This window comes from Xenopus tropicalis, chromosome 3 (assembly GCF_000004195.4).
Source record: "Xenopus tropicalis strain Nigerian chromosome 3, UCB_Xtro_10.0, whole genome shotgun sequence".
NCBI classification, from domain to species: Eukaryota; Metazoa; Chordata; class Amphibia; order Anura; family Pipidae; genus Xenopus; species Xenopus tropicalis.
In genome coordinates, this window is record NC_030679.2 from 141,152,510 (window position 1) to 141,170,395 (window position 17,886).

The following is a 17,886-nucleotide window of genomic DNA, read 5'->3' on the forward strand; positions in this document are numbered from 1 at the left end:
ACTACAACTCCCGCCATGCAACGCGCACTTCCGCATTCCGATCGTTCCGACGGTCTCTGCGGCTTTGGGCGGGAAAATTGCAATTTCCATCGAGCGAATGGTATCTGAGAACAGCGCTGGGGGTTATATGCAGGGGGCTCGTCTAAACACCTCCACATTAGCCATAGCTGCTTTGTACAATTAGCTTTAATTCACATATAGCATATTAACGCTCCAGTATCTCTCTCAGACATGCTTCATTTATAGCATGTGGGAAAGCTGAATTGGGGCTTCAGAATGTTAAAAAATTGGTCAGTGCAGTAACTAGAAATGACTTTGTTGTTGTTCTACCTTGTTAATGTTATAATGGCATTAAAGGGACAGTAACACCAAAAAATGAAAGTAATTCCAATATAATGTGCTTTTGCCCTGCACTCTGATACAGCTGGTGTGTTTGCCTCAGTATACCTACTATAGCATACCCCCCAACTGTACCACTTTTCGCGGTACAGTCCCGGTTTTTACAGCGCGTCCCGCTGTTCTGGATTGTTCAATGAATGTCCCGCATTACGGAAATGCAGAACATTCATTAAACTATCCAGGCCAGCGGGACGCGCTCCGGCTCCTTCTCTTCTTGCGGCTCCTGCTCCTTATTTGGCTCCTCGTACGGCGGCGACAGTTCCTTTTATAAGGTTGCGTACGTGTGACGTCACACATACGCACGGGCGCAACCTTAACAAAAAGGTCCTGTTGCCGCCGTACGAGGAGCCGAATAAGGAGCAGGAGCCGCAAGAAATCTATGGGGGCCGCTATGTATGGGGGAATTTTCTATTAAAGGTACTCTCTATGGGGGCAATTGGGGGGCTCTGTGTATGGGGGGACACTGTGTAAGGAGGGCTTCTGTGTATGGGGGGCTCTGTGTATGGGGGGGTACTGTGTATGGGGGGGTACTGTGTATGGGGGGCACTGTGTAAGGAGGGCTACTGTGTATAGGGGGCACTGTGTAAGGGGGGCACTTTGTAAAGAGGGCTACTGTGTATGGGAGGGCTACTGTGTATGGGGGGCACTGTGTATGGGGGGGCACTGTGTAAGGAGGGCTACTGTGTATGGGAGGGCTACTGTGTATGGGGGGCACTGTGTATGGGGGGGCACTGTGTAAGGAGGGCTACTGTGTATGGGAGGGCTACTGTGTATGGGGGGCACTGTATGGGGGGGCACTGTGTAAGGAGGGCTACTGTGTATGGGGGGAAATGTGAATGGGGGCACTGTGTATGGGGGGTACTGTGTATGGGTCACTTTCTATGGGGGCATTGTGTATGGAGGGTACTTTCTATGGGGGCTACTGTCTGTGGGGCAATTGAGGGCATGGTCTATGGGGTCAATTGGGGGCACTGTCTATGGGGGGGTACTGTTTATGGGGGCAAATGGGGCACTGTGTATAGGGGGCACTGTATGGGGGTGCTGTCTATTGGGCCATCGTGGGCACTATTTTAACTATTTTAAAAATGGGGTGTGGCAATTGGTCGTGGCCACAAAGTGGGCGTGGTCAAAAAAATTGCCTTTTGCTCCCTCTTTTCATTTTTCAAATGTTGGGAGGTATGCTATAGTTTATATAAACAAGTTACTGTTTAGCCATTCAAAGGAGAAAAGGCACAGGTTACATAGCAGATTACAGGTAAACTCTATAGATTATAATGGGCGTTTGTTTGTTATCTGCTATGTAACCTGTGCTTTATCTCCTTTGAATGACTACAGGGCAGCTTGTTTATATAAACTATAAGGGTGAAGACACACAGAGCTACTAGTAGCAGGTACTTGTCACGGCTACTAAACCCCAGAAAATCCCCTGCCATAGACAATACTGAGAATTGCCTCATTATAAGTAAATAATCAGCATTGTCTGTTTTAGTAGCCACTACAAGTAGCTGCTACTAGTAGCTGTGTGTGTCTTCACCCTAATAGGCTTTCTGAGGCAAACACACCAGTTTTAAATTAGTAATTAAGAAAAAATAAATTGAGCAGAAAAACTTAAGTTAAATTCACCAAAAGGTCCTGAATGTTAAATAATTTAAATCAATACAAAAGTTTTTTAGTGAAAAAAACAAACATTTATTGGCTCAGAAGATTTAACACAAATTCAAAAAAACATAAGCCATACTATACCACAGTGGAAAGGAAAACCCAGTGCCTCATGGTACCCACTCTCCTTCCTAACGCGTTTCGCACCATTGGGTGCTTCATCAGAGGAGAGACTTCCTCTGATGAAGCACCCAATGGTGCGAAACGCGTTAGGAAGGAGAGTGGGTACCATGAGGCACTGGGTTTTCCTTTCCACTGTGGTATAGTATGGCTTATGTTTTTTTGAATTTGTGTTAAATCTTCTGAGCCAATAAATGTTTGTTTTTTTCACTAAAAAACTTTTGTATTGATTTAAACACACCAGTTGTATCAGAGTGCAGGGCAAAAGCACATTATATTGGAATTACTTTTATACACTTTCATTTTTTGGTGTTACTGTTCCTTTAACCATGCAGGATGGGGATTCAATATGTGGCTGGTATTAAAGGGGTGAGAGGACAACCATACCTGGCAGTTGTATGATATAGTGGCACCTGTGTTGGCAGTGATAGGAGTGGTTTAAATAGGCTAGGTTGTGCCCCTAATCAGGGCCCCCTTAAGTTTGGGAAAAGTCTAATTGCACTTTATGACCTCCACTGTACAATAAGGCTAATGTCACATGTTGTATATTCTCGGCAAGCCAAAAAACGCTTGCAGAGTATACGCCCCTACGCTTGAAAAAACTTCTACTTGTGTCTATACTGGGAAGCATTGAATACGCTCGGGTGCAGGCATGTGTAGCCGATATCCGTCCGGCCACCTTGGGCTCCACGCATGTGGGGTGACAACACAGAGTTTTGGGGGGGGGGATGAGGGCACCTTGGGTTCCACGCATGTGGACCTCTGGCACCATGCATGTGGGGTGATAACGGAAAGTTTTGGGAGGGGGCTGAGGGCCCAGACTAGGGGTAGAAAGATAGAAGAGATACATCCCTAGCACACCGTTGCACCTTAGGCCCTTACCTCTTCTGCCTACCCCTGGTTTCGGCCCTATGTTAGATAGAAATTACCCAAATAACGAACCAAATCTAAACTTCCGTGTTTACGTGACAAAAGTCACATGCTTTTTCGGATTCAAATCCGAATCCTGCCGAATCCTGGCCGAAAACCGAACCGAATCCTGGATTCGGTGCATTCCTTAATACCAGCCACAAATTGAATCCACATCCTGCATGGCTAATTAGCAATTAATTTAGTTGCATGCTGACTGAACTGATATATGTGCAGCCATGCAGCACGAGGATCTGTATTAATTGCTTATTAACCATGCAGGATGGGGATTCAATATATGGCTAGTATTAAAGGGGTGGACAAGCATACCTGGCAGTTGTATGATGTAGTGGCACCTGTGTTGGCAGATAGGAGTGGTTTAAATAGGCAGTTCTGGTAATTACAAGGTGTGCCAACATACTGTAATAGGCAGGTAACATAATTAGGTACAATACTTTTGTACATATTTTTCATCCGGCAGAGACAGAATAGAAAATCAAATTGTTTAAAAAAAAAAAAAACAGGGGCAATTATGGCCCCCATAGCACACTGAGGTGGGTTTCCTGATGCTGCCTTGTTTACCCCCTTGCTTACACACTTGCCTTTTTTACTCTCCTACAGAGCCAAGGAGGGGCTAGGCTAGTGCAGAGAGTATGTATGTATGTATTTATATCTTTATTTATAAAGCACTGCTGCAGCAGGTCAGGTACCCGCGGGTTACCCACAAGAAAAAAGGTTACCCTGCGGGTTTTGGGTAGGATTTCCAGATGCGGGTTGCGGTTCTTATCTATATTTCTTATTTTTATTCATATTTCTTATTATTATTTCATATTATCTATATTTTACCCCTTTTTACAACTTTTTTTAAAATCTCACTTCCGGTTTGCAGCAACAGCACTTCTGTTTCTATTAATTTAACTAATGGTATCCTGCCACCATCCCATGCCCACAAAGGGTTAATTTGCCCCCCAGTGGGAAAGGCAGTGGGTCCAAGTGGATAGAAATGCAGGTCCGGGCCTCAGGTCCTGGTCAGGTTGGAAATTGGTTCCGCGAAGGACTAGCAGAGAGCACTATTGCTATTTTAATATTATCACTGCCTGCATCATGTAAAATGCTAATTTTACATTAAGGAGCTTTATAAAATGTTAACATTCACATTTTTTTCCAATTATTTTTCAGGTTTTAAAGAATGAAGAGAAAAAAAGACCAAAGTGAGAATCCATCTGTGCATACTACTTGTGCAATGATAATCTGTGTCCTATCCATGCAACATGGTGATAACCTAATGGCTATGGCAATAGCAAAGGTGGCATTTTGATCACTGCTACTGGTGGTAGCGATCAAACTGCCAGTACTCGCCTGGTTACCATGAATCGGAAGTGCTGGAGATTGAAGGTACATGCTGGCCCCACAGCAAAATCATTTTAGCCCCCCCCCAAAAAAAAGAATTAATGTCTACATTTTTAACTGCAGGTAAAATTAAAATAATTCATCTAAATAGTGCCCATGCACTTTGCTGTCTACCATTAAATCTGGTGTTTGCTCAGGTCAGTTCCGGTGTTTGGCGTGAAAATGTCACTGAGGAAACCATAGAGGTACCGTGACGGTAGCCAGGCCCGTACTGGCAATCTGTGGGTTCTGCCAAATGCCAGAGGGGCTTCTGTAAGGTGCCATAGTCACTCACTATTTATTGGGCCTATGGGGGGGCTGTTTGGGCCTCTGTGTACTGAAAATCAGGCCCGGACTGGCAATCTGTGGGTTCAGGCAAATGCCAGAGGGGCTGCTGTAAGGTGCCATAGTCACTCACTATTTATTGGGCCTATGGGGGGGGCTGTTTGGGCCTCTGTGTACTGGAAATCAGGTCCAGACTGGCAATCTGTGGGTTCTGGCAAATGCCAGAGGGGCTGCTGTAAGGTGCCATAGTCACTCACTATTTATTGGGCCTATGGGGGGCTGTTTGGGCCTCTGTGTACTGAAAATCAGGCCCAGACTGGCAATCTGTGGGTTCAGGCAAATGCCAGAGGGGCTGCTGTAAGGTGCCATAGTCACTCACTATTTATTGGGCCTATGGGGGGCTGTTTGGGCCTCTGTGTACTGAAAATCAGGCCCAGACTGGCAATCTGTGGGTTCTGGCAAATGCCAGAGGGGCTCCTGTAAGGTGCCATAGACAGTCACTATTTACTGGGCCTATGGGGGGCTGTTTGGGCCTCTGTGTACTGAAAATCAGGCCAGGGCTGGCAATCTGTGGGTTCAGGCAAATGCCGGAGGGGCTGCTGTAAGATGCCATAGACAGTCACTATTTATTGGGCCTATGGGGGGCTGTTTGGGTCTCTGTGTACTGAAAATCAGGCCCGGACTGGCAATCTGTGGGTTCAGGCAAATTCCAGAGGGGCTGCTGTAAGGTGCCATAGACAGTCCCTATTTATTGGGCCTATGGGGGGCTGTTTGGGCCTCTGTGTACTGAAAATCAGGCCAGGGCTGGCAATCTGTGGGTTCAGGCAAATTCCAGAGGGGCTGCTGTAAGGTGCCATAGACACTCACTATTTATTGGGCCTATGGGGGGCTGTTTGGGCCTCTGTGTACTGAAAATCAGGCCCGGACTGGAAGGGCCAGGGGGCTTCTGTAAGATGTCATAGTAGACAGTCACTATTTATTGGGCCTATGGGGGCAGCCATCAAAACTGAACTACAGCACCACCTGCTGGTCATTTTGACCCACTGATAACACTAAACCCAAAATTAATTTCTTGAGGAACTAACAAAACAAAAACTGTAGTACCGTGTTAGCCAGTGTCAAAAATAAAAACAGAAATACAAGAGTATTGTAGAACTGATACCTATATTGGCTAACAATAAAAATACATTGCAAGCTTTTGGAGCCCTAAGGCCCCTTTGTCAGGCAAAATACAAATGAAAACTGGAATGGCACAACATTTATACTGTTATTTAGATCAGAGAGAAGTGTTCAGGAGCAATAAATTAGGAAGTTACAGATAGATAGAGATAACTAGTGAAGGTAATAACAGTAATTCATGTTTATTAGGGTGGGTTGTAAATAGCCCAGGGGTCTGGATTCAGTCAGGTCAGATAGTGTGACATGAAACTTGACCCAAAATTCATAGATCTTCCTTTCTCGTTCCGTTTCAAAGTTCCCTTTCAGAATTAACACCTTATAATTTTAGAGGAACTAAACATGTGATGTTGATCTGATAACTGATCAAAGAAATGTCGAGTGACTCTTTTTTGCTCACTGACTTTATTTCTTAGCAGATATCTTATTGTTTCTAATAAATTCATCATATCAGTAGTTTAAAAACTGTATTTATGTATGTATAACATTATTTATAAAGCACTACTAGGATACGCAGCGCTGTAAGATTCTACAGTATAGAAAAGTACACACAGGGAGGACTATCATAATAATATATAAGTATAAATATAAACAGATTAAGTAGAAAGGAAGTCCCTGCACCATAGTACTTGCAATTTATATCAGTGCATAACACACAGGCACAAATCGAAGGAAAAAAAGTCCAAAGTTTTGGGCATTGGCCCTTAAAGGGATACTTTTTATTTCTAAGTGACACTGTTACATAGCAAATAATTCCCTGCCATTTAAACTTTTATTCTTGAACCAACAAATGTATTTGTAGCTGTAATATTGGTGTGTAGGCGCCATCTCAGTGCATTGTGCCTGAGTCTGAGCTTTTAGCCAGCGCTACACATTAGAACTGCTTTCAGCTAAACTATTGTTTCTCCTACTCCCATGTAACTGGAGGAGTCCCAAGCCAGACTTGGATTTCTTACTATTGAGTGCTTTTATGATACCTACTGGGAGCTGCTTTCTTGCTCCTTTCCTATTGTTCTGCTGATGGGCTGCTGGGGTTGAAGGGGGGATATCACTCCAACTTGCAGCACAGCAGTAAAGTGTGCCTGAGTCTGAGCTTTCAGAAGGAGCCAGCGCTACACATTAGAACTGCTTTCAGCTAACCTATTGTTTCTCCTACTCCCATGTAACTGGAGGAGTCCCAAGCCAGACTTCGATTTCTTACTATTGAGTGCTATTCTGATACCTACTGGGAGCTGCTATCTTGCTCCCTTCCCATTGTTCTGCTGATCGGCTGCTGGGGGTGAGGGGGGGGGATATCACTCCAACTTGCAGCGCAGCAGTAAAGTGTGACTGAGTCTGAGCTTTCAGAAGGAGCCGGCGCCACACATTAGAACTGCTTTCAGCTAACCTATTGCTTCTCCTACTCCCATGTAACTGGAAGAGTCCCAAGCCGGACTTGGATTTCTTACTACTGAGTGCTATTCTGATACCTACTGGGAGCTGCTATCTTGCTCCCTTCCCATTTTTCTGCTGATCGGCTGCTGGGGGGGGGGGGGATATCACTCCAACTTGCAGTGCAGCAGTAAAGTGTGCCTGAGTCTGAGCTTTCAGAAGGAGCCAGCGCTACACATTAGAACTGTTTTCAGCTAACCTATTGTTTCTCCTACTCCCATGTAACTGGAGGAGTCCCAAGCCGGACTTGGATTTCTTACTATTGAGTGCTATTCTGATACCTACTGGGAGCTGCTATCTTGCTCCCTTCCCATTGTTCTGCTGATCGGCTGCTGGGGGGGAGGGGGGGTATCACTCCAACTTGCAGCGCAGCCGTAAAGTGTGCCTGAGTCTGAGCTTTCAAAAATAAAAACAGAAATACAAGAGTATTGTAGAACTGATACCTATATTGGCTAACAATAAAAATACATTGCAAGCTTTTGGAGCTCTAAGGCCCCTTTGTCAGGCAAAATACAAATGAAAACTGGAATGGCACAACATTTATACTGTTATTTAGATCAGAGAGAAGTGTTCAGGAGCAATAAATTAGGAAGTTACAGATAGATAGAGATAACTTGTGAAGATAATAACAGTAATTCATGTTTATTAGGGTGCGTTGTAAATAGCCCAGGGGTCTGGATTCAGTCAGGTCAGATAGTGTGACATGAAACTTGACCCCAAATTAAGGCCCTGACTTAATGTGTTGAATAACTCCACACATTTGAATTCATAGATCTTCCTTTCTCGTTCCGTTTCAAAGTTCCCTTTCAGAATTAACACCTTATAATTTTAGAGGAACTAAACATGTGATGTTGATCTGATAACTGATCAAAGAAATGTCGAGTGACTCTTTTTTGCTCACTGACTTTATTTCTTAGCAGATATCTTATTGTTTCTAATAAATTCATCATATCAGTAGTTTAAAAACTGAAGGAGCCAGCGCTACACATTAGAACTGCTTTCAGCTAACCTATTGTTTCTCCTACTCCCATGTAACTGGAGGAGTCCCAAGCCGGACTTGGATTTCTTACTATTGAGTGCTATTCTGATACCTACTGGGAGCTGCTATCTTGCTCCCTTCCCATTGTTCTCCTTATCAAATTATAATTTTTAACACAAGCTAGAAAATGTCAATATTAATATTTATCAATTATTCTAAATGCTGCTGCTAGGTGGAGAATGCAATGAGAACAGCAGAGAAATTAAAAGACAGACACCGCTAAAACTAGCCTTCTCAACATTGTAACTGCTTCCCTCGTCACGTGAAGGATTCAGATTCAGTTCAGCCAGGAATCTTGGCTGACTCCTGGATTCAATGCATCCCTAGTCAATGAGCCCTTGTACCTTTCATCCTTTATTTAATATATTTATTTATTTAACATAAAACAGAATCATATACATACAGTCAAATATTTGTATTTGTAAAGCTGCATTTCTTTCTAGGTGCAAATTGGGGTTCATGTTTCTCTTATTCATTTTGCGTGCACTTCTGGCACACTGCTGCACTGGTTTGCACTGGATTGTGTTTTTGTAACCATTACTGTTATGTGGCAGGATCTGGGATTGAGAGAAGGAACAAGCAAGGCAACAGAGGCTGGAATCCCCCAAAGCAGCGCTTCTGCAACCCTAGGACTGATCCAAAGCTACAAAATTCTGACACTGAGAGTCCAAGTATCTCATTTACGGGCAATTCACTGCAAGGCGTGCAAATGCCAGACACTTCACAGATAGATGGTCCTCCAGTGGTCTTGGTAAGTTTTTTCATTTAAAAAATTGTTGCTCATTCACAGGGGTCATTTTGTGCATCTAAAGGTCCCCACGGGCAGATTGTAGCTGCCGATATGGGTCTCTTGGACCGATTCGGCAGCTTATCTGCCCGTGTAGGGGCAGAAACAAGGGGGCCTGGCCGACCGATATCTGGCCTGAAATTGGCCAGATCTCGATCGGCCAGGTTAGAAAATTCCGTAGGATCGGGGACCGCATCAACGAGCCGATGCGGTCCCCGATCCTACGGAACCGACTGCCCCTTGCCACCAGTATAATTCGATATAATTGAATTATTTTTTTTTTAACTACACGCTCCCCGATATCGCCCACCCGTAGGTGAGGATATCGGGTGCAGATCAGCTTGCTTGGCGATCTCGCCAAGCGAGCGGATCTCAGCGTGTATGGGGACCTTAAGTCTGAGGGGCACATTATCAAGTTGATAATAAATTCTGTTCTTATCCTAGGAGCAGTCTTCATGCGTGATGGATGCTTCACTTCTGGAGCAGCAGCAACTATCTTTTAGCCCTCCACTGAGCTCAACCTTCACGCACATAGATATACCAGGTACTAATGTGGAAAACAGCACAGTGGCACATGAAGAAGTGGAGAAAGACACTAGTCAGCCATCTATTATTACAGAGCACGATTCTGTTGGGATTAATTCCATTGACACCATAATGCATACTTCTAAACCCACATCACCAGTTAGGGAAGAACATACAATTTTACTGGTCAATGGTATGCTCTGTTCCAAGACGATAGACATTTTGTTGGTTCCTGTAGCTGTGGGTGGGCAAATAACAGCCCCTCCTGTTGAGGAACACCAGTGCAGGGAGAGCCATACAAGTGAGACTACTGGTATAACCAATGGCTACTGTGAAGAAAGGGATGCTGCTGGGTGGAATTCTGGGGAACAGGACGGGGCTATGACCAGCACAGTACAGATTCTTGCCAGAGAAGATTTTAATTATGAGCAATTACAAGAAGATGTATGTGAGACAATAGCAAAGCATGAACCTGTAGGCTGTGAAAATGAATCTCCATTAAAAGAGCAGGCCACTTTATTCCAAAGAGATGTTTTACAAATGCAAAAACAAGATTCCCCCTCACAAAGTGACTTAAACCACCACTTTCCCAGTTGTCCTTTGGAGAACCAGGATATACGTTTCCAAGAAGCAACTTCTGATTCGCTAAGGAGCATTCCCCCAGTGCAAGGACTTGATCCGTTCTTGCAGGATTCACAAAAGAAGAATGAGAAATTATATCTGAAGGATTCTGAGTTACACGAGCCTTATCCCACATTACAAGACAAGGACTTGGATCCGCAGCCATCTGTATGTGAACAGGATCTCAACTTGCAAAGGCAGGATTTACAGTGGCAGGAACCCCAGTTAGAAATAAAGGGGGGCAACCCACTTACCAATGATTACACCTTGCAACAAAATGATCCCAGGTTAAATAAACTTGATTCTGAGTTACAAGAAAATAACTCTCTGTTACACAGTCAGGAACCTCAATTCTGCCATCTGGATCCCTTATCCCAGAATCCTGAATTACATATAGAGGGTCAGCATTTACAGGGTCAGGATCCCGCACTACAGAAAGAAGATTTTCAGTTACAGTGTGCAGAGCCTCGCATACACACAGAGAATCCCTTATTACCGGGACTTGGCCAGAATTCACTATGGCAAAACCCTAAAGTGCAAAAACAAGATAATCCAGAAAATATAAATGACCCCCAATTTCACTCCTTACGAAGAATGAAATCTTGTTCACAAGAAAGGGATAACCAGTTGCAGATGAATGTAGAGGGTCCCATTGTTCAGGGCCACAATCCTCACTTTCAGCAGCCAAGTGCCCAGTTACAAGAGCCATCCCTGCACCATGATACTAAGTTACAGAAAAATATCACCCAATTAGAAGGGCACAATTTAGAGGTCTCTTCTCAGTTACATGGGAAAGACTGCCAGTTACAAGGCCATGCCTCACAGTTAGAGTGGCAGAATAATCATTTACAAGAAAATATTCCAAAAGGGCGGTTACAAAAGGGCAACTCAGAACGATATGACCATGATTCTGCAGGGCACAATAAACATATACCAAAGGAGAACTTCCAGATGGAACTCACAGAGTCATTCCAGCCCTCAAGAATGAAAAGTACCCATTCAGAGGCAATAAGTTCAGAGCTAATACTCAACCAATTAGCTCTAGAAGACTCAAAAGAGGGGTGCGATTCTTCAAATCTAACACCACATGCCCCAGGGTGCATATCTCACCAATCACATTTAGTAGTCCGGCCTTCCCAGTCTCCAGTGTCAGGAAGAGAACATGATTTCCCAGACAGTCAGCTTTTGATAGCACTGGATGAAAGTTTGTATGAACCCGAACAGGTAGTTATTATTATTGTTCTGAAATGTACCTCTATGTCTTATAAACATCCCCAGATGGGCTCATTAAACCAGCAACAGGGCTTGTGAACTCAACATGTGCCACTTATTCTCTGATAATTGTGATTCTGGTCACTTTAAGGGGCTTGTTCAACTTTTAGTATGTTGTAGTAGAGAGTAATATTCTGAGACAATTTGCAATTGGTCTTTATTTTTTATTATTCGTAGTTTTTTTAATTATTACAGTTTTTGTTTAGCAGCTCTCCCATTTGGAGTTTCAGCAGCTTTTTGGTTGCTAGGATCCACATGACCTTAGCAACCAGGGTGTGGTTTGAATAAAAGACTGATATATGAATAGGAGAGGGCCTGAATAGAAAAATAAGTACAGGTATCGGACCCCTTATCCGGAAACCCGTTATCCAGAAAGCTCCGAATTACGGAATGCCCGTCTCCCATAGACTCCATTTTAATCAAATAATTCAGAATTTTAAAACGGATTTCCTTTTTCTATGTAGAAATAAAACAGAACCTTGTAATTGATTCCAACTAAGATATAATTAATCCTTATTGGATGCAAAACAATCCTATTGGGTTTAATTAATGTTTTATTGATTTTTTAGTAGACTTAAGGTATTGAGATCCAAATTACGGAAAGACCCCTTATCCGGAATACCCTTGGTCCCGAGCATTCTGGATAATGGGTCCTATACCTGTACTAAAAAGTAACAATAACAATTAAACTGTAGTTTCAGGGAGCAATAGTTTTTTGGCTACAATGGTCATTGACCCCTATTTGAAAGATGAAGAGGACAAATAAAACTATAAATAATGAAAACCAACTGAAATAGCTTAGAATTGGCCATTTTATAACATACTAATATTTAACTAAAAATTGAACCACCCCTTAATTATCCCAATAAACACTATTAAAGGGGAAGCAAAGTTATACTAATAGGGGGGCTAAACTTCTTCTGCTTCTTCCTTCCTGAAAAGCCTGCCTTTGAACAAAAAAACAGTTTTTTTACTGCACGTGTTGGGCTGAAGAAGATGGCGCTTTATAACTACATGTTAATAATAATAAAGATTGCTCCATTGTGCTAACACAAAAGCACAGGAGCCCTGGCCTGGGGTATCAGGTAAGCTATTAAAATTACCCTGGAGGGGGGTACCTAATATTTTGCACCCCCTCAGTGATTTTAGAGTCATTGCTCTACTTCACAAAGATAAAAAACCCAGGGGATTGTTGGCTATTAACCCTTGCACACCCACAATACCTGTGCATTGTAGAATAGAAATGTAATTGTAAATGAAGTAGGGTTGCCCAACACCCATTGTTCTTGCTTGTTAAAAAGTACATCTATCATGTCCCTTATCATGCTTGCTTTATTTCTATGAAATAGATAAAGACCAGTAAGTCAGCAATTCAAGTGTTCATTATATGTGGTAATTATTTAACTTGCAATGTACACAAAGGTGGCCATACACAGGCAGATTTAAGATGCCCATTGGGGTTCTTTAGACCAATTAGGCAGCTTATCCTCATGAGGCAACGATGCATATGTTTTTCCATTACAATTTACATTGTCGCCGGTGGGAGAGCATTCAGAGGACATTACTGCTAAAGAAGATTAATTGTGGGGTTGGGCGACTAATCTCCTGTGTCATTGGCCTAAAGGTCCCCATACACTATAAGATCCGCTCGCTTGGCGATGTCGCCAAGCGAGCGGATCTTCACCCAATATCCCCACCTACGGGTGGGCGATATCGGGTAGCAAGTGGCTTTAAAAAAAAATAATCCGATCGTTTGGCCCTGGGGCCAAACGATCGGATTACATTTGCGGCCATGGGGCAGTCGGTTCGGGGACCACAACAACGAGCCGATGGGGCCCCCGATCCGACTGGATTTTATAACCTGGCCGATCGAGATCTGGCCAATTTCAGGCCAGATATCGGTCGGCCAGGCCGCTCTGTTCTGCCCATACACGGGCCGATTAGCTGCCGAATCGGTCCAAGGGAGTTACTTGCCTGCGATAGATCTCTGCTATTGCGGGCAAGTAACCGCTACGAAAAGGCTTTCCACCGGTAATCCAAAGACTTCAGAAACTGAAGCCACGTGAAGGGCTTTCCACAGGTGACTTCTATTGACTTCTATTATCAGTAAATGATCAGCTTTGTCTATTTTAGTAGCCGCTACTAGTAGCTTTGTGTGTCTCACCCCTTTTAGCGACTAATAGTGGCTACTTTACTGCCACAGAATATTATGAAACTCGCTGCGACTAATTGCACCGCTGTGTGGATTAGTCGCCGTGACTACTAATCGCTGTGTGTGTCTTTGCCCTAAATGGTCCCTCTCACAGGTACACAATGGTCAACTTTATCAGGTTCCAATTAACCTATCAACGTGTGTGTGTTTTTGAAGTGTGGGAAGAAATCGCTTTACACGAAGAATATACCGACAGATAACTCCCTGATCCATCCATATGGTGCCTTGTGTGACACTAGGATGAAAGGCCATCATTCAGTATTCCAAAGTTGCGCAAACTTTCCTCCTGCAGGCAACTTCCACTGGAGGTGCCAATTTCTTAGGCACGATCCATTGAGCTCAATCACTGTGTAGTGCCACTATCTTGGCAGTGTAGTATTTTTACTGAGTTTACTGTGCATGTTCCTGCCTAGTTGGGTGCAGGGGATACAAGGGTAATCAGAATCAAGATGCCTTGAAGGAGCACTCTTGATGGGGCGTATGGTTTCCGGTTGGAGGTGCCCAACATATAGACCCCTAGCTGATTAAGATAAAGGGTCTACTTTTTCTTAGGTATCATGGACTTCTTATTTTGGCACAGAGGGTTAGCATTGCATTATAGGGCACTATATGGAGTCTATATGTTCTTCCCATGTTTGTGTGGATTTCATACAGTGCTTTAGTTTCCTCCCACAGTGAGTGGAAAAGAAAACTCCCATAAACATAGTGGTTAAATTAACTGCTTTATCACAGGACTGCTATATTGGCCTGTGGGTACAGCAGCCATATTTGAAGGGAAATATTTGCTCCCAACCACGTCCACTATAAGCCTTATCCAGGGTCGGACTGGCTCGCCGGGACACCGGGAAAAATCCCGGTGGGCCCCGGCGACCCAGACCCGACCCTTGCGGCGATCCCCCTGCCCGGCCACTCCTGTCCTGATGCACTCGGGGGAGGACGTTGGGTGGGGGGCACCTGCAGGGCCCCTGGGGCAGTAGACCCGGTGGGCCCTTCACCCCCCAGTCCAACCCTGGTCTTATCTGACCCCCTTCTGTGATATAAATTTGCATCTAGCGTGTATGTTGACCAATGTGACTGAGCATGTGTGGACTGGAGACCCAGTACAGGTCAGAGAGGTGTTCTCTCTCAAAGGGCTTGGGCACATCGGTTCCAGAGTGCTTGAAGGGGCAGCAAATAGCCTCCCAGATGCTTTAATTGCTGCGAGTTGCAACTCATTTATCAGTTTCTTCCCCCCCCCCCCCCCCCCAGTGACATAATTTAGGGCACAACTAATTTCCTAAGGACAGCATGCACCACAGGCATAAGTAGATTTACACCTATTCCTGGTTATCTGATCAAGGAATAGCACTTAAGTAATTTAGAAGGCAGTGCCAGACACAGCAATAAAACAGGGCACATAACAGTTGTGTAGTGAAGCAAATCATCAAGGCATTTATCAGACTGGACTTTTACTGGCTGGGCCTTGGACAAGGGGGAGTTGGGCTATGGATATGCTTAGTAATGTAAAACTAAAGAAAAAGCTAGGATTTGTACTTATCTGCCCAGTGTCCGCCCCATACAAATCCTGTACTTTCTTCACACATAATAAAAGCTCACTGAGAATGTTTGTTGAGGCGGGCAATGATCTCTAGTACTAAACTGTTTAGCGCCCTCTATTGTTATTTGTATTGTTTTATTTTGTCCCCATTTGCCGTTAATAAAGCATTGCATATAACTATATTTTTTTTATTTGTAGAACATAAAGAAGGAGTCTATTTTGGTAACAAGCACTCACTGTAGCCAAGGAAATCATTGTGAAGCTGGGTCTCTTCCAACCTTTGGTGCTGTAAAACCAGGGAGTGATGCAGAGTGAGTAGTTATTGTATCATCCTACAGGTGGTAACAGGTTCTTTTATCTAGAAAGTTTGAGACCTGGGGTTTTCCAGGTAAGGGATCTCATACCGTCATAATTAAACTGGAGATTGGTCAGTGTTTTATTATACAGTGTATTATTTTTGTTTCCTTCCTTCTATAACCACCCAAAGCTTGGTGAATGGATAAGCCCAATGAACCGCAAAGAAGGGTCCTATTGATTAGCAAAAGGAGAGGGAAACACCAAACCATTGGAAGGGGGATGTGTTTAGTTCAAAACCAGTTTATAGTAATATACAGATATATTTAATGAACAAAGAATACATAGCACCTAATTATCACTAATTATTTTTGCTGTATGTATCTCTAACAGAAAGGAGGAAGACAGGGAAGAAGATGCTTCTCCTGTTGTGCAGGGACTGATCTTCGAGCTGTCAAATCTCAAGTAAGGAAGAGGCACAGGGGGTCATTATATGAATACATACTGAATTTGAAATTCATTGGGGGCTGAAAAACATATTAAGATTTTAGTGGTGAGTTATTATTGTGAAAACCAGTAATGAGCCTATGGATAGAGCAAACAATGCCTTTTATTGATAAGGTTGGCATTAAAAAAATTTAGTTTTTGCCACAAAAGAAGTCCTTAAGGGCCTGAATAAATCAGTATAAAGCCTGAGAAACATGCCTTTCTCAGTTAATATGTAGGCAAAGAATCAGCCCCCTGTGGCACTAGCGTAAATGTCCCCATACACGGCCGATTCTAGCTGCCGATATCGGTCCTTTAGACCAATTCGGCAGCTAATCGGGACGTGTATGGGCACTACTGACGGGCCCACCTGATCGATATCTGGCCGGAAACCAGGCAGATATCGATCGGGCAGGTTAAAAAATCTAGTCAGATCGGGGACCACATTGGCTCGTTGATGTGGTCCCCGGACCAACTTTGCCTATACCCGTTGTTATAATTCGATTGTTTGGCCCCAGGGCCAAACAATTGCATTAGCCTGGATTCTCCCGATTTCGCCCACCCATAGGTGGGGGATATCGGGAGAAGATCCGCTCGCTTGGCGACATCGCCAAGCGAGCGGATCGGCCCGTGTATGGGGACCTTTAAGCTGCCCATACACGTTAAGATCTGCTCGTTGCAAGACTGCCAAACGAGTGGATCTTTCACCAATATGCCCCCCTTGAGAATCATAACTGCTGCTAAACAGGCAGTTTGGACAAGAACCGCATCATCAATCAAATGTGATCCTCAATCCCATGGCAAAATTGAATATGCCCAATCAATATCTGATTTTTGGTCATATATTGGTTACATGGGCCTATAGGCTGGTACTATACGTGGGCCAATAAGCTGCCAACTAGGTCCAGAAGGGCAGAGTCAGCAGCTTTTATTCCCCTTGTATCTTTTTATTCCCACCACCTGGAATAATGAAATGAGCACTAATTAATGTCCTCTAGTCTTGTTTCATGGTCACATTAACTTTGACTTTATTCAAGAATCACATAAGAACACACTGTCTCATTCCTGTAGCCGGCTGATTATGACTATACATCGGGACCTGAGGCAGAGGAAAGGGAAAGCAACACTTTCAGGAGGAAAGAGACGCAGGGACATGTAACACCTGAGGGAAAGTCGTGGTATTTCACTTCGTATTTGTTCATTTACATTACGTTCTATTCTAAATTGTAAGACGCGTATCGTTCACCTTTCGGTTATTTATTTGTTTGCCTTAGTTTGCAATTAGACTATTCGTTGTATGTCTTATTGAATCCTTTCATTAAAAAGTTCAAAAACAATGTAACAGTAAAAAAGGCCAATCAGTAGGCAATGAGAATCAATGGCGTATTTAAGAGGGAGTAGGGGGTGCAAATGCAGGTGTAGCTCCTGGATCTAAACCCCAATTTCATCACTAAAGAGTTCAGTTACCTTAAAGGGATACTGTCATGATTTTTATGGGGTACTTTTTATTTCTAAATGACACTGTTACACAGCAAATAATTCACTTTAACATTTTATTCTTGAACCAACAATGTATTTTTAGCTGTAATATTGATGTGTAGGCGCCATTTCAGTGCATTGTGCCTGAGTCTGAGCTTTCAGCCAGCGCTACACATTAGAACTGCTTTCAGCTAACCTATTGTTTCTCCTACTCCCATGTAACTGGAGGAGTCCCAAGCCGGACTTGGATTTCTTACTATTGTGTG

At 43.6% G+C, this 17,886-nt stretch overlaps 1 protein-coding gene across 1 annotated transcript; it reads left to right on the top strand.

Annotated features, from left to right (window-relative positions):
* The first annotated feature begins 16 nt into the window (after positions 1-16).
* Positions 17-17,614, top strand: LOC100497605 (RpoE superfamily containing 100497605 [Provisional]). The gene is made up of 7 exons (XM_018092562.2): positions 17-100; positions 4,267-4,298; positions 8,962-9,158; positions 9,639-11,564; positions 15,560-15,672; positions 16,049-16,120; positions 17,213-17,614. The coding sequence occupies exons 2-7, from the start codon at positions 4,277-4,279 to the stop codon at positions 17,298-17,300; spliced, it is 2,418 nt and encodes an 805-aa protein (XP_017948051.2). The 5' UTR covers positions 17-100; positions 4,267-4,276; the 3' UTR covers positions 17,301-17,614.
* Positions 17,615-17,886: the final 272 nt, after the last annotated feature.

What these genes read in the sequence shown, in the direction of transcription:
- LOC100497605 (XM_018092562.2), top strand. Translation starts at nt 4,277, where the DNA reads ATGAAGAGAAAAAAAGACCAAA. An exon ending in GTTTGTATGAACCCGAACAG is followed by an intron (nt 11,565 to 15,559) that starts GTAGTTATTATT and finishes TTTTATTTGTAG; the next exon opens with AACATAAAGAAGGAGTCTAT. An exon ending in TTCGAGCTGTCAAATCTCAA is followed by an intron (nt 16,121 to 17,212) that starts GTAAGGAAGAGG and finishes TCATTCCTGTAG; the next exon opens with CCGGCTGATTATGACTATAC.